Raw genomic sequence first — 17,796 nt, 5'->3', positions numbered from 1 at the left:
TGGCCCTATCTTATATGAAGGATGGCCTTATGCCTATCCCATGCCTATCCCATGCATGCTTAAACTCCTTCACTGTATTTGCAGCTACCACTTCTGCAGGAAGGTTATTCCATGCATCCACTACTCTCTCAGTAAAGTAATACTTCCTCATATTACTTTTAAACCTTTGCCCCTCTAATTTAAAACTGTGTCCTCTTGTGGTAGTTTTTCTTCTTTTTGAAATATGCTCTCCTTTACCGAGTTGATTCCCTTTATGTATTTAAAAGTTTCTATCATATCCCCTCTGTCTCTTCTTTCTTCCAAGCTATACATGCTAAGGTCCTTTAACCTTTCCTGGTATGTTTTTTCCTGCAATCCATGGACTAGTTTAGTAGCTCTTCTCTGAACTCTCTCTAGAGTATCTATATCCTTCTGGAGATATGGCCTCCAGTACTTCGCACAATACTCCAAGTGAGGTCTCACCAGTGTTCTGTACAGCGGCATAAGCACTTCTCTCTTTCTACTGCTTATACCTCTCCCTATACATCCAAGCATTCTGCTGGCATTTCGTGCTGCTCTATTACATTGTCTTCCCACCTTTAAGTCTTCTGAAATTATTACTCCTAAATCCCTTTCCTCAGATACTGAGGTCAGGACTGTGTCAAATATTCTATATTCTGCCCTTGGGTTTTTACACCCCAGGTGCATTATCTTGCACTTATCCACATTAAATTTCAGTTGCCAGAGTTCTGACCATTCTTCTAGTTTTCCTAAATCCTTTTCCATTTGGCGTTTCCCTCCAGGAACATCAACCCTGTTACATATCTTTGTGTCATCAGCAAAAAGACAAACCTTACCATCGAGGCCTTTTGCAATATCACTTATGAAGATATTAAACAAAATTGGTCCCAGTACAGATCCCTGAGGTACCCCACTGGTAACATGACCTTGTTCTGAATGTTCTCCATTTACTACAACCCTCTGTTGTCTGTCACTCAGCCACTGCCTAATCCACTCAACAATATGGGAGTCCATGCTCAATGACTGCAGTTTATTGATAAGTAGGGTTGAGCGAACACCTAGATGTCCGTGTTCGACGGGTTCGGCCGAACTTTAAAAAAAAGTCCGGGTCCGTGTCCCGGACTTTTACCGAACTTTTCCCGGACACCGAACCCCATTGAAGTCAATGGGGACCCGAACTTTAAGGCACTAAAATGGCTCTAAAACACCAAAGGAAAGGGCTAGAGTGCTGCAAATGGCAGCAAAACGTAATTAAGAGCATGGCAAGTGCTCTGCAAACAAATGTGGATAGGGAAATAACTTAAAACAACAAAAAAAAACAGAAAAATAAAACAATGTTCTTCTTCATCTCTGAAGGACGAGGCCCATATGGAGTAGGAGGGAGGTTGAGGTGGTGGTGGATGTGGCGGTGACTAGACATATGCCGGTTTTCGGTAATTCGATATATCGCGGTATTGCATAGCCACGGTATTGTTATTGTGGCATTTTTAAAATACCGAGTTTCTCTGTCAAGTCTGCCTGACTTGTGAATTGATACATTTCAGTGAGCTGGATGACTCATTCACTCACTCAGCTAACACCTTTCAGCATTAAGTCTCCTAACTATAAACAAAAATGATTACATTTGTATCTTTTCCTTCCCTCTGCCAGGGAGAAAGGAAGTTTAACCTCTTAAAGACTGGATCTTTTTCTGACACTTGCTGTTTGCAAGTTAAAATCAGTTTTTTTTTTGCTAGAAAAGTACTTAGAACCCCCAAACATTTTATATATTTTTTTAGCAGAGACCCTACAGAATAAAATGGCGATTGTTGTAATATTTTATGTCACACTGTATTTGCGCAGCAGTCTTTCAAACGCAATGATTAGACTTTAATGAATAAAAAAAAAAAAAAAAAAACGTAACAGTAAAGTTATCCCAATTTTTTTTTTTTTTGTTACACAGAGAATCGTGAGAGAATCGTGATCTTTATTCCAAGCTAAAAAATCGTGATTCTCATTTTGGCCAGAATCGTGCAGCTCTAATAAATATATATATACACACACACACGCCTAGCAGCCCACATTACATTATTATATAGCCATCAAGCAGTGTCTGGCCTACCTGGTGATGACTGGTCCTGGCGCTCTGATCCGATGGCCTGGTCTTTAAAGGGGCAAATCCTTGCGATCCAGAAGTGGTTAAACCTGCAGGAGGACCGGTGTTTTTATCTATTAATGACTTTACTATTGCTTTAGGCCTGGTTCACATGTATGCGGGTTGGTGGTTCACATGTATGCGGGTTGGCGGTTCACATGTATGCGGGTTGGCGGCCCACATTTGCACAGGCATAGCAGCCCATTGATTTGAACGGGCTGCTATGCCCTCATTTTCCGCAGAAAAAAGGTGCATGCAGCATTTTTTTTAAATTCAGTGGCCTTGAAATCCATCCTGCTTTTGCACCATGCGACTAACCTGCAGTTCCTGCTCTGGCAAGCTTTCTGCATTTTTTGTATACGTGGGCACGGCATTTAAAAATAAACAGTTTGCGTGTGCAGCAACGGCAGGTAAGTCGCATGGTGCAAAAGAAGGATGGATTTCATGGCCACTGCATTTTTTTAAATTCTGCATGCACCTTTTTTCAGCTGAAAACGCAGGCATAGCAGCTCAAGCCCATTCACATCAATGGGCTGCTATGCCTGTGCAAATGTGGGCCCCCAACCCGCATACATGTGAACCAGGCCTAAAGCAATAGTAAAGTCATTAATAGATAAAAACACCGGTCCTCCTGCAGGTTTAACCAATTAATGACTTTACTATTGCTTTAGGCCTGGTTCACATGTATGCGGGTTGGGGGCCCACATTTGCACAGGCATAGCAGCCCATTGATGTGAATGGGCTTGAGCTGCTATGCCTGCGTTTTCAGCTGAAAAAAGGTGCATGCAGAATTTAAAAAAATGCAGTGGCCATGAAATCCATCCTTCTTTTGCACCATGCGACTTACCTGCCGTTGCTGCACACGCAAACTGTTTATTTTTAAATGCCGTGCCCACGTATACAAAAAATGCAGAAAGCTTGCCAGAGCAGGAACTGCAGGTTAGTCGCATGGTGCAAAAGCAGGATGGATTTCAAGGCCACTGAATTTTAAAAAAATGCTGCATGCACCTTTTTTCTGCGGAAAATGAGGGCATAGCAGCCCATTCAAATCAATGGGCTGCTATGCCTGTGCAAATGTGAACCACCAACCCGCATACATGTGAACCAGGCCTAAAGCAATAGTAAAGTAATTTATAAACAACACCTCCTTCAGGTTTAACCACTTCTTGACCACAAGGATTTGCCCTCTTAATGACCAGGCCATCGGATCGGAGCCGAGCGCCAGAACCAGTTATCACCAGTTAGGCCAGACACTGCTTGATGACCTATTTTAGGCCTGGTTCACAGAGTCTGTACTGACTGACTATATAATAATGTGCATAAGTGAACCAAAGCCCCTAAATTCAGCAATGAAATTGAAGTGAGGTGGAAATTTAATAATTTAAATTTAATAATAGAATACCGTGATAATACCGTATACCGTGGCAAAACCTTAATCAATTAATCGCAGCATGAAAATCTGATACCGTCACAAGCCTAGCGGTGACATAGGCGTGCGCACAGGGTGTGCTGGGTGTGCCTGGGCACACCCTAATCACCTAGGGCACATAGCATTGCCAGTGAGGAGATGGGAAAGATCTCCCTGGGACCTGCTCTGCTCTATTTCTCCTTGCCTACAGGTACATGGCCCCGATACATTACTCTCCCTGCTGGCAAACACATGCATGTGTATTTCAACTTTGGGGTGCACACCTTAATGCAATAGGCTGCGCACACCTATGGGCGGTGTAGGTGGAAGCGGCGGTGGAGGAGGACCAGGGCCGGATTAACAGCATCATGGGCTTGGTGCTGAGGATTTTGAAGGGCCTTAAGGGCCGTGCCTTGCCATGCACCCAGAGGAGGAAGGGTGCAGCCATGCATGCCTAATTCAACATGGGATGCTGTCTCTGAAGCCCATAAACACATCCATGCATCGCCAACTGTCCCTCCTTGTCCGGCCTTCACGCTGTGTGGGGAGGTTCTGAGGGTGCTGCCTGGGGAAGCGAGCATAGAAGCCAGACTTCTGTGTTTACAAGTGACAGAAGAGCGGTAACAGTGAATATGGCCAACCCGGGGCCTATATAAAAGGTAGGGGCCTGGAGCTGCAGCTCCAATAGCCCCTACATTAATCTGGCCCTGAGGAGGAGGACGAGGTAGCCAACACTGCTTCTTTTCAAAAATTTTAAATGAGGGTACACCCCAAAAGAGTGAGAAAGAGCAAAAATGGAACAATGGGTGGGTAAGGTCGGTATCCATTGCTATTCTGCATAAGGTACGGAAAAGTCCCGTGGGATCCATGCCTGGTTCATTTTAATGAACGTGAGCTTGTCCACATTGTCTCTGGACAGGCGGCTGCGCTTGTCTGTTATAACGCCCCCAGCCGTGCTAAATACCCGTTCAGATAATACACTGGCTGCAGGGCACGCCAGCACCTCCAAGGCGTAAAGGGCAAGCTCAAGCCATGTGCCCAATTTGGAGACCCAGAAGTTGAAGGGGGCAGACCCGTCATTCACTACATGTAGGCGTGTGCACACATACTGCTCCACCATGTTGGTAAAATGCTGCCTCCTGCTAAGACGTTCCATCTGAGCTGCTGGTGCTGCTGTTTGTTGTGGCGTGCTGACAAAGCTTTTCCACATTTCGGCCATGCTAACCCTGCCTTCTGAGGTGCTGGCGGTGCCCTGGTTGCGTTGGCGACCTCCTCCTCCTCCTCCTCTGCCTTGTGCTTCCACTGTGGCCCCGCTGTCAGATGGGAATGCCAGCAGCATGGCGTCTACCAGCGTGCGCTTGTACTCGCGCATCTTGCGATCGCGCTCCAGTGAGTGAATTAAGGACGGTACGTTGTCCTTGTAACGGGGATCCAGCAGCGTGGCCACCCAGTAATCAGCACAAGTTAGAATGTGGGCAACTCGGCGGTCGTTGTGGAGACACTGCAGCATGTAATCGCTCATGTGTGCCAGGCTGCCCAGAGGCAACGAAGGGCTGTCCTCTGTGGGAGGTGTATCGTCCGTGTCCTCTGTATCCCCCCAGCCACGCACCAGTGATGGCCATGAGCTGGCCTGGGTGCCACCCTGCTGTGAACATGGTTCCATCTCCTCCTCCAGCTCCTCCTCCTCCTCATCCTCCTCATCCTCCAGAACTGTGCCCCTGCTGGACAATTGCGTCCCTGGCGTTTGCGTGTGCAGGAACCCACCCTCGGAGCCCCTTGCGAATGACTGCCCTGAAAGCCTTGGAAATGTTACCTCTTCATCCTCCTCCTCCTCCTCATCCTGTGCCACATCCTCTTCCATCATCGCCCGAATTGTTTTTTCAAGGAGGCATGGAAGTGGGATAGTTAAGCTGAGAACGGCGTCATTGCCACTGGCCATGTTGGTGGAGTACTCAAAACAGCGCAACAAGGCACACAGGTCTCGCATGGAGGCCCAGTTAAATTAAATAGCGGAATAGAAAATATGATCCAAAAAAAGTGTATGTATATCACACGTACACAACCACACTGGGCCCCAATTACTATTGTTTGTACCCCTAAAAGGCTAGATGAGGAGTAGGGGGAGTATGGAACAGGCAGCACCCTCAAACCTTCAGAAGTATGAGATGAACCCCAACAACTTGGAAAGGTGGATCTCTCTCACACGTACCGACACAGACTATCCCGCAATTCAATTGATCCTCAAAGGTTTTTATTGAATAGCGGAATAGGAAATATGATCAAAAAAAGTGTATGTATCTCGCACGTACACAACCACACTAGGCCCCAATTACTATTGTTTGTACCCCTAAAAGGCTAGATGAGGAGTAGGGGGGGTATGGAACAGGCAGCACCCTCAAACCTTCAGAAGTATGAGATGAACCCCAACAACTTGGAAAGGTGGATCTCTCTCACACGTACCGACACAGACTATCCCCCAATTTAACTGATCCCCAAAGGTTTTTGATTAAATAGCGGAATAGAAAATATGATCCCAAAAAAGTGTATGTATATCACACGTACACAACCACACTGGGCCCCAATTACTATTGTTTGTACCCCTAAAAGGCTAGATGAGGAGTAGGGGGAGTATGGAACAGGCAGCACCCTCAAACCTTCAGAAGTATGAGATGAACCCCAACAACTTGGAAAGGTGGATCTCTCTCACACGTACCGACACAGACTATCCCGCAATTCAATTGATCCTCAAAGGTTTTTATTGAATAGCGGAGTAGGAAATATGATCAAAAAAAGTGTATGTATCTCGCACGTACACAACCACACTAGGCCCCAATTACTATTGTTTGTACCCCTAAAAGGCTAGATGAGGAGTAGGGGGGGTATGGAACAGGCAGCACCCTCAAACCTTCAGAAGTATGAGATGAACCCCAACAACTTGGAAAGGTGGATCTCTCTCACACGTACCGACACAGACTATCCCCCAATTTAACTGATCCCCAAAGGTTTTTGATTAAATAGCGGAATAGAAAATATGATCCCAAAAAAGTGTATGTATATCACACGTACACAACCACACTGGGCCCCAATTACTATTGTTTGTACCCCTAAAAGGCTAGATGAGGAGTAGGGGGAGTATGGAACAGGCAGCACCCTCAAACCTTCAGAAGTATGAGATGAACCCCAACAACTTGGAAAGGTGGATCTCTCTCACACGTACCAACACAGACTATCCCCCAATTTAACTGATCCCCAAAGGTTTTTGATTAAATAGCGGAATAGAAAATATGATCCAAAAAAAGTGTATGTATATCACACGTACACAACCACACTAGGCCCCAATTACTATTGTTTGTACCCCTAAAAGGCTAGATGAGGAGTAGGGGGAGTATGGAACAGGCAGCACCCTCAAACCTTCAGAAGTATGAGATGAACCCCAACAACTTGGAAAGGTGGATCTCTCTCACACGTACCGACACAGACTATCCCCCAATTTAACTGATCCCCAAAGGTTTTTGATTAAATAGCGGAATAGAAAATATGATCCAAAAAAAGTGTATGTATATCACACGTACACAACCACACTAGGCCCCAATTACTATTGTTTGTACCCCTAAAAGGCTAGATGAGGAGTAGGGGGGGTATGGAACAGGCAGCACCCTCAAACCTTCAGAAGTATGAGATGAACCCCAACAACTTGGAAAGGTGGATCTCTCTCACACGTACCAACACAGACTATCCCCCAATTTAACTGATCCCCAAAGGTTTTTGATTAAATAGCGGAATAGAAAATATGATCCCAAAAAAGTGTATGTATATCACACGTACACAACCACACTAGGCCCCAATTACTATTGTTTGTACCCCTAAAAGGCTAGGAGTAGGGGGAGTATGGAACAGGCAGCACCCTCAAACCTTCAGAAGTATGAGATGAACCCCAACAACTTGGAAAGGTGGATCTCTCTCACACGTACCAACACAGACTATCCCCCAATTTAACTGATCCCCAAAGGTTTTTGATTAAATAGCGGAATAGAAAATATGATCCAAAAAAAGTGTATGTATATCACACGTACACAACCACACTAGGCCCCAATTACTATTGTTTGTACCCCTAAAAGGCTAGGAGTAGGGGGAGTATGGAACAGGCAGCACCCTCAAACCTTCAGAAGTATGAGATGAACCCCAACAACTTGGAAAGGTGGATCTCTCTCACACGTACCAACACAGACTATCCCCCAATTTAACTGATCCCCAAAGGTTTTTGATTAAATAGCGGAATAGAAAATATGATCCCAAAAAAGTGTATGTATATCACACGTACACAACCACACTAGGCCCCAATTACTATTGTTTGTACCCCTAAAAGGCTAGGAGTAGGGGGAGTATGGAACAGGCAGCACCCTCAAACCTTCAGAAGTATGAGATGAACCCCAACAACTTGGAAAGGTGGATCTCTCTCACACGTACCAACACAGACTATCCCCCAATTTAACTGATCCCCAGAGGTTTTTGATTAAATAGCGGAATAGAAAATATGATCCCAAAAAAGTGTATGTATATCACACGTACACAACCACACTAGGCCCCAATTACTATTGTTTGTACCCCTAAAAGGCTAGGAGTAGGGGGAGTATGGAACAGGCAGCACCCTCAAACCTTCAGAAGTATGAGATGAACCTCAACAACTTGGAAAGGTGGATCTCTCTCACACGTACCAACACAGACTATCCCCCAATTTAACTGATCCCCAAAGGTTTTTGATTAAATAGCGGAATAGAAAATATGATCCCAAAAAAGTGTATGTATATCACACGTACACAACCACACTAGGCCCCAATTACTATTGTTTGTACCCCTAAAAGGCTAGGAGTAGGGGGAGTATGGAACAGGCAGCACCCTCAAACCTTCAGAAGTATGAGATGAACCCCAACAACTTGGAAAGGTGGATCTCTCTCACACGTACCAACACAGACTATCCACCAATTTAACTGATCCCCAAAGGTTTTTGATTAAATAGCGGAATAGAAAATATGATCCCAAAAAAGTGTATGTATATCACACGTACACAACCACACTAGGCCCCAATTACTATTGTTTGTACCCCTAAAAGGCTAGATGAGGAGTAGGGGGAGTATGGAACAGGCAGCACCCTCAAACCTTCAGTATGAGATTGTGTTCACTGTACCCCACAAAGATTGAGTTCACTGCACCCCACAATGATTGTGTTCACTGCACCCCACAAAGATTGTGTTCACTGCACCTCACAAAGATTGTGTTCACTGTACCCCCCAAAGATTGTGTTCACTGCACCCCACAAAGATTCTGTTCACTGTACCCCACAAAGATTGTGTTCACTGCACCCCAAAAAGATTGTGTTCACTGCACCCCAAAAAGGATGTTGTTCACTGCACCCCAAAAAGGATGTTGTTCACTCCACCCCAAAAAGATTGTGTTCACTGCACCCCACAAAGATTGTGTTCACTGCACCCCAAAAAGATTGTGTTCACTGCACCCCAAAAATGATTTTGTTCACTGCACCCCAAAAAGGATTTTGTTCACTGCACCCCAAAAAGGATGTTGTTCACTCCACCCCAAAAAGATTGTGTTCACTGCACCCCAAAAAGATTGTGTTCACTGCACCCCACAAAGGATTTTGTTCACTGCACCCCAAAAAGATTGTGTTCACTGCACCCCAAAAAGGATGTTGTTCACTGCACCCCAAAAAGGATTTTGTTCACTGCACCCCAAAAAGATTGTGTTCACTGCACCCCACAAAGGATTTTGTTCACTGCACCCCACAAAGATTGTGTTCACTGCACACCAAAAAGGATTGTGTTCACTGCACCCCAAAAAGATTTTGTTCACTGCACCCCAAAAAGATTGTGTTCACTGCAGCCCAAAAAGATTGTGTTCACTGCAGCCCAAAAAGATTGTGTTCACTGCAGCCCAAAAAGATTGTGTTCACTGCAGCCCAAAAAGATTGTGTTCACTGCAGCTCACACACAGAAAAATGGATGTGGATCACTGACACCTGCCTATCTCCAATCCCACACCACACAGCAATATCGATTGTAGTTTGTAGAACACAGTTTCCCTAAAATTCAGCAGACTCTGTCCCTAACAGGATTGAGAAGAGATCGTAGATCAGGATTGAGTGCAGACCCCACCCCCCACACAGCAATATCGATTGTAGTTTGTAGAAGACACTGACCCTATATAATTCAGCAGACTCTATCCCTAAAATGCCTACAACTCGCCCTGCCTAAACACTCCGACCTGTCCCTCAATTCTATCCGGACACAAATGGTTTTTTCCTGCCTATCTTTCCCTAATCAGCAGCCAGCACGTTGATGTGTGCTCTGTCCCTGAATCTAAGCAGCATAATGACGCCGCTGCGGCTGCCTCGAACTTATAAAGACTTGGTCACATGCTTCAGACGGCCAATCACAGCTACTGAGACATTTGCAGGCATGGCTGGGATGGCTTAAGGCACACCAGTTAAACGATTGTTGATTGGCTGTTGAAAGCCCGCCATGAAAAGAGCGCCAAAGCATGCAAAACCCGGAAATAAAACGACCGAACACGGATTTTTACCCGAACATACAGTAAAGTGTCCGTGTCCGTGTTCGGGTACAAAAAATCCAATTATTCGGTACGAACACGAATAATACAGTCCGTGTTCGCTCAACACTATTGATAAGTCTTCTATGTGGGACAGTGTCAAAAGCCTTACTAAAATCTAGATATGCAATGTCTACTGCACCTCCACCATCTATTATTTTAGTCACCCAGTCAAAAAAATCTATAAGATTTGTTTGACATGATCTCCCTGAAGTAAACCCATGTTGTTTTTCATCTTGCAATCCATGGGATTTAAGATGTTCCACAATCCTATCCTTTAATAGGGTTTCCATTAATTTGCCTACTATTGATGTCAGACTCACTGGTCTATAGTTGCTCGATTCCTCCCTACTACCTTTCTTGTGAATGGGCACGACATTTGCCAATTTCCAATCTTCCGGGACGACTCCTGTTACTAATGATTGGTTAAATAAATCTGTTAATGGTTTTGCCAGCTCACCACTAAGCTCTTTTAATAATTTTGGGTGTATCTCATCAGGACCCTGTGACTTATTTGTCTTCACTTTAGACAGCAATCTTAGAACGTCTTCCTCTGTAAAGACACATGCATCAAACGATTCATTAGTCATCCTTTCAAGTGGAGGTCCTTCTCCTTTTTCTTCTGTAAAAACTGAACAGAAGTATTCAATAAGGCAGTCGGCTAGCCCTTTATTCTCTTCTACATACCTTCCGTCCTTTGTTTTTAATTTAGTTATTCCTTGTTTTAATTTCCTTTTTTCATTTATATATCTGAAGAATGTCTTATCCCCCTTTTTCATAGACTGAGCTAGTTTTTCTTCTGCCTGCGCTTTAGAAGTTCTTATAACTTGCTTGGCCTCTTTCTGCCTAATCTTGTAGATTTCCTTATCTTCATTGCTCTGGGTTTTTTTATAATTACAAAATGCTAGCTTTTTATTTTTAATGATTTGGGCCACTTCTGTTGAGTACCACAGTGGTCTCTTCCTTTTTTTGCTTTTACTGACAAGTCTAATGCAATTTTCTGTTGCCTTCAATAATGCACCTTTTAAGTAGTCCCATTTCTCCTGGACTCCATGTAATCCGTTCCAGTCTGATAAGGACTCATTTATGACTAATTTCATTTTTGAAAAGTCTGTTTTTCTAAAATCTAAAACTTTTGTTTTTGTGTGGTGTGACTCTTTCACAGTTCTTATATTAAACCACACTGACTGGTGATCACTAGATCCCAAGGTTTCACCTACAATGACATCATATACCGAATCCCCATTTGTGAATACCAAATCCAAAATGGCCTCCCTCCGGGTTGGCTCCTCAACCACTTGTTGCAGAGACAACCCCAGTAGGGAATTTAGAATATCTGTACTCCTGGTAGAACTTGCTATTTTGGTTTTCCAGTTTATATATGGAAGATTGAAATCTCCCATAATGATAACTTCTCCTTTCATTGTCATTTTAGCTATTTCTTCAACTAGTAGATCATCTAGTTCTTTAACTTGACCAGGTGGTCCCTGAAACTGAGCTGAAGCACAGTGGCCAAGACCTTACAGCGGTTTAACAGGACGGGTTCTACTCAGAAGAGGCCTCACCTTGGTCGACCACAGTAGCTGAGTGCACGTGCTCAGTGTCATATCCTGAGGTTGTTTTGGGAAATAGATGTATAAGTGCTGCCAGCATTGATGCAGAGGTTGAAGGGGCGGGGGGTCAGCCTGTCAGTGCTCAGGCCATACATCGGTGTTAGGGTGCTGGTGGTAACCTGACGACAGAGATAGGCCCCGATGTCCGCTAGAGGGCGGAGCTTGGACAGAACCCCCAAGGTAAGTGACACAGGCTAGCCTGAGGTGTGGAGTCTAAGTATCCACCGGTTTTCGCCAGAGCCTCTGGTGGTGAGGATGGACTTCGCTGCGTGTGGATACCAGGTCGTGGTCCTCAGGGTCGCCCCACCAAGGGAGAACCGATCAAGGTCCGAAGCCAGGTAAACAGACAAGGGAGATCCGAGAGAATGGTCAAACAAGCTGGGGTCAGGACGGGCAGCAGACGAGCGGAGTCAGGAACAAGCCAAAAGGTCAACAGGAAATCAGCAGTAGACAGGTCACAGGTTCAGGAACAACGGCAGGAGCTGAAGACGAGACAGCACTGAACCTGTGTGCTGATCCAGCTTAAATAGTGCTCTTTCTTGATGAGAAGGGTGGAGCCGGAATAGCCTGTGAGTTTTAACTCATCCTCTGCCAGAGCCTTCCTGACAGGTTCCTAACAATCGGACACTGCATCAAATTGGTCTGCATGGCTGTCTTCCCAAAGATGATGCAGAAGAAACCCTGCAAACATTTTTCTGAAGACAATCAGACTAACGACATGGATTACTGGAACCATGTCCTGTAGTCTGATAAAACCAAGATAAACTTATTTGGTTCAGATGGTGTCAAAAGTGTGCGGCGGCAACCAGGTGAGGAGTACAAAGACAAGTGTGTCTTGCCTACCATCAAGCATGGTAGTGGGAGTGTCATGGTCTGGGGCTGCATGAGTGCTGCCGGCACTTGGGAGCTACAGTTCATTGAGGGTCCATGAATGCCAACATTTACTGTGACTTACTGAAGCAGAGCATGATCCCCTCTCTTCAAAGACTGGGTTGCAGGGCAGTATTCCAACATGATAAGGACCCCAAACACACCTCCAAGCAACCACTGCCTTCCTTAAGAAGCTGAGAATAGAGGTGATGGACTGGCCAAGCATGTCTCCAGACCTAAACCCTATTGAGCATCTGTTGGGCATCTTCAGATGGAAGGTGGAGAAGTGCAAGATCTCTAACATCCACCAGCTCCATGATGTCATCATGGAGGAGTGGAAGAGGACTCCAGTGGCAACCTGTGAAGCTCTGGTGAACTCCATGCCCAAGAGGGTTAAGGCAGTGCTGGAAAATAATGGTGGCCACACAAAATATTGACACTTTGGGCCCAATTTGGACATTTTCACTTAGGGGTGTACTCACTTTTGTTGCCAGAGGTTTAGACATTAATGGCTGAGTTATTTTGAGGGGACAGCAAAATTACACTGTTATACAAGCTGTACACTCACTACTTTACATTGTAGCAAAGTGTAATTTCTTCAGTGTTGTCACATGAAAAGATATAATAAAATATTTACAAGAATGTGAGGGGTGTACTTTTGTGAGATAACATATATATATATATATACACACACACACACACACACATATATATATATATATATATATATATATATATATATATATATATATATATATATATATATATATATATATATATATATATACACATACACCTTTGTTTTTTTTTTCTTTTTATAGGTGATCATATGTCCACTGTTATCACCTGCATTCTGCATAAGGGGCTTATTAAGCTGGGGGGTGGAGATTGAAGAGAGCGTGTCAGCATGAAGACAGAGAAACAGGAGTACACTGATCTAATATTCCTAGTGAAGAGCTGTGCAGGGGTGTGTGTCAGCAGACTGGCCATTGGAGTACAGGCTTGTAGGGGACCTGAGTTGGCATAGCAATTGGTGCCATGTTGTCACAGGTCCCACCCTACTTGGATAGAGACCCCACATACCTGTCTTTGGATCCACCATCTTAGATACATCTCGGCCACACAATATCTCTGGACAGAGGCCTTAATATAGAAGGGATTCACCGATAACATTTTTTTTACGAGTACGGATACTTTTTTTTTAGTACTCGCTGATACCAATTACCGATACTTACCGCAACTCTTTTGTTTATATTTCAGCTGTCAGGAATGGTACAAAGCATTGAAAAGTTATTTACAAATTAAATAAATTTTTTTTTATTAATTTTGCATTTTTTAAAAAATGTAAAAATATATTAATGGTGTAAAAATTTTAACAAACAAAACAAATTTTTTTTTTAATTATTAATGGTTTATAAAATAGAAGTGAACAAAAACAATCAGAAGGAAAATATTAATTAAATGGAGAAGGAGAATAAGGAGTTATTAAAGGCTGATTAGAGTAAATTAAGGACGCGCCGGCCCCACTCTTAACAACCAATAATTGCAGGCTTTTTATTTTTTACATTTCAGCTGTCAGAAAAAGAATCCCAATGACAGCTAAAAAAAACAAGCCTGAAAGTATTGGTATCAGGATTTTTTTTTTACACGAGTACCGATACTACCGATAGTACAGTGCAACCCTAGTATTCAGAATAAAAGAATATTCACTCTTAGATATGTTTTCAGCACCTTTACTGCAATTAATACTCCTCCAAATATTACATCAGCATACTGGCAGAATCTTTAGTGCAGAACACCATCTCACTCTGCTCCATATTGATGATAATACCATTAGCAACAAGATTCATCCTGCAGCAGTCTGTATCAGTGCAGGGCATAAGAACACATTTTCAGCCATATTCCCTTTCTCCCTCTTCTCAGAAGCTCCACAGAGATGGGACATATTTCCAATACTATGTTAAATTCCTGGCAGGATCTCCGGTATTTCACACAAAGGAAGCAATGGAAAGACAACAGGATACAATTGAATACATGTACATGGTAACACAGACACATATGAGAAAATGAAATCTTGGAGTAACGTACAATTTAAGCACCAAAGGATCCCTTTTCATAAACAATATTTCCTTTATGTTGCTTTTCATGCAGATTTCTTACAATGTGTACAGTGGGTACGGAAAGTATTCAGACCCCCTTAAATTTTTCACTCTTTGTTATATTGCAGCCATTTGCTAAAATCATTTAAGTTCATTCTTCTTCCTGATGAATGTACACATAGCACCCCATACTGACAGAAAAACACAGAATTGTTGACATTGTTGCAGATTTATTAAAAAAGAAAAACTGAAATATCACATGGTCCTAAGTATTCAGACCCTTTGCTGTGACACTCATATATTTAACTCAGGTGCTTTCCATTTCTTCTGATCATCCTTGAGATGGTTCTACACCTTCATTTGAGTCCAGCTGTGTTTGATTATACTGATTGGACTTGATTAGGAAAGCCACACACCTGTCTATATATGACCTTCCAGATCACAATGCATGTCAGAGCAAATGAGAATCATGAGGTCAAAGGAACTGCCTGAAGAGCTCAGAGACAGAATTGTGGCAAGGCACAGATCTGGCCAAGGTTACAAAAAAATTTCTGCTGCACTTAAGGTTCCTAAGAGCACAGTGGCCTCCATAATCCTCAAATGGAAGACGTTTGGGACGACCAGAACCCTTCCTAGAGCTGGCCATCCGGCCAAACTGAGCTATCGGGGGAGAAGAGCCTTGGTGAGAGAGGTAAAGAAGAACCCAAAGATCACTGTGGCTGAGCTCCAGAGATGCAGTCAGGAGATGGGAGAAAGTTGTAGAAAGTCAACCATCACTGCAGCCCTCCACCAGTCGGGGCTTTATGGCAGAGTGGCCCGACGGAAGCCTCTCCTCAGTGTAAGACACATGAAAGCCCGCATGGAGTTTGCTAAAAAACACTTGAAGGACTCCAAGATGGTGAGAAATAAGATTCTCTGGTCTGATGAGACCAAAATAGAACTTTTTGGCCTTAATTCTAAGCGGTATGTGTGGAGAAAACCAGGCACTGCTCATCACCTGTCCAATACAGTCCCAACAGTGAAGCATGGTGGTGGCAGTATCATGCTGTGGGGGTGTTTTTCAGCTGCAGGGACAGGACGACTGGTTGCAATCGAGGGAAAGATGAATGCGGCCAAGTACAGGGATATCCTGGACAAAAACCTTCTCCAGAGTGCTCTGGACCTCAGACTGGGCCGAAGGTTTACCTTCCAACAAGACAATGACCCTAAGCACACAGCTAAAATAACGAAGGAGTGGCTTCACAACAACTCCGTGACTGTTCTTGAATGGCCCAGCCAGAGCCCTGACTTAAACCCAATTGAGCATCTCTGGAGAGACCTAAAAATGGCTGTCCACCAACGTTTACCATCCAACCTGACAGAACTGGAGAGGATCTGCAAGGAGGAATGGCAGAGGATCCCCAAATCCAGGTGTGAAAGACTTGTTGCATCTTTCCCAAAAAGACTCCTGGCTGTATTAGATCAAAAGGGGGCTTCTACTAAATACTGAGCAAAGGGTCTGAATACTTAGGACCATGTGATATTTCAGTTTTTCTTTTTTAATAAATCTGCAACAATGTCAACAATTCTGTGTTTTTCTGTCAGTATGGGGTGCTATGTGTACATTCATGAGGAAGAAGAATGAACTTAAATGATTTTAGCAAATGGCTGCAATATAACAAAAAGTGAAAAATTTAAGGGGGTCTGAATACTTTCCGTACCCACTGTATATTCTGGAGCTCATAAGTTGCAATGCCATAGATGACCAGTAGATGAAAACTAAATAGAAAACACTTGACCTTGGGAAAACAGGAGTACTGGATTTGAAAAATCTTTTAGACATTCCAAGAGAATGCCTTTAGGGCCAGTTCACACCACATGCAGTCCAGTGAGTTTTTTCTGTATCAAAAATGCATTGATAGTAGGTTATATGCTTTTCAAAGGCATAGTTCCAGCACGTTCCAAAAAAAAAAAAAAAAAACGAAATGCGCCAAAAGCGCATATAAAACACGCATGCAGAAAAGAATCCAGAATGCATCCGGACTGCTTTTCTATGATGTGAACTGGCCCTCAAAGTCATGGATAAAATGTAAAAGATGTATTTATTGGTTCCCAATCCACAGGTTAGTGCTGACCAGTCTCCCAATTCAATCCAGTCTTTCCTGTGTGTCTCTCATGTGTTCAACATTATATTCATTTCCTTTCACAGCAGCCTTCTGATATGCCACATTTGCCTCCAGCGCTATTCCTGCAGCTTCGCTCTATTGTACAAGAGATAAGAGCTCATGGAGTCATGTCCCGGGCACAACGCAGAGCATCAGCTACAGCAAAACATGGACAGCAAAATACAGAGAAGAGTGAAGGAAAGAGCAGTTAAAGCTTAACTCCACTTTTGTTGAGAAAAAAAAAAACATTCCCCTCTGGGTTATCTATGTACATTGCAAGGATAATAACTACCTTTGTTGCAGATTCCTACCTCGTTATGCTGAAGAAATCCTTGTTTGTTCCTCTGTGCCCCTGTGGTTAGTGAGTCTAATTAGAGTGGTTTCATAATTATCAATCAGCTGTATACCTGCAGGGCTCTAATGATGAAATCTGCTGGGCCTACATCCCTTTGAACATGTTCCTATTGGGAGTCTCACTAAAAATGACACTGATTTTTGGAGTTGCGTGTTGGGAGTTCTGCTCCATTCCCTCACACCTCACTGACAAGCGAAACTGCAGCGTCACTCCTGTCAGAAGGTGCAGAAGCCATGATAGCTGCTGGAAGGAGGATTTTATTACATAGTTACATAGTTACATAGTTACATAGTTACATAGTTAGTGAGGTTGGAAAGAGACATCAGTCCATCCAGTTCAACCTATGATGTGTGTGTGTGTGTTTGCTGTTAACCGTACATTGTATACCCCTGTATGTTGTGGTCTTTAAGGTGCCCATCCAATAGTTTTTTGAAACTATCGACGCTCCCTGCTGATACAACTGCTTGTGGAAGAGAATCCACATCCTTACTGCTCTAACAGTGAAGAACCCCTTATGTATTTTAAGGTTAAACCGCCTTTCCTCTAGTTTTA

At 43.6% G+C, this 17,796-nt stretch overlaps 1 protein-coding gene across 1 annotated transcript in view; it reads left to right on the top strand.

Moving 5' to 3' along the window:
• LOC309554872 (protein tyrosine phosphatase domain-containing protein 1-like) overlaps positions 1 to 17,126 on the top strand; it is a 90,947-nt gene extending 73,821 nt beyond the window's left edge. Inside the window, exon 12 of the mRNA XM_082256595.1 lies at positions 16,934 to 17,126. Coding sequence (XP_082112721.1) covers positions 16,934 to 17,101 — 168 coding nt within the window. The 3' untranslated portion in view covers positions 17,102 to 17,126. The remainder of the gene's footprint in view (positions 1 to 16,933) is intronic.
• Positions 17,127 to 17,796: the final 670 nt, after the last annotated feature.

The sequence above is a fragment of the Pelophylax lessonae genome (assembly GCF_965119305.1).
Source record: "Pelophylax lessonae genome assembly, chromosome: 4".
Lineage (NCBI taxonomy): Eukaryota > Metazoa > Chordata > Amphibia > Anura > Ranidae > Pelophylax > Pelophylax lessonae.
This window is presented reverse-complemented; position numbering and strand designations above follow the sequence as displayed.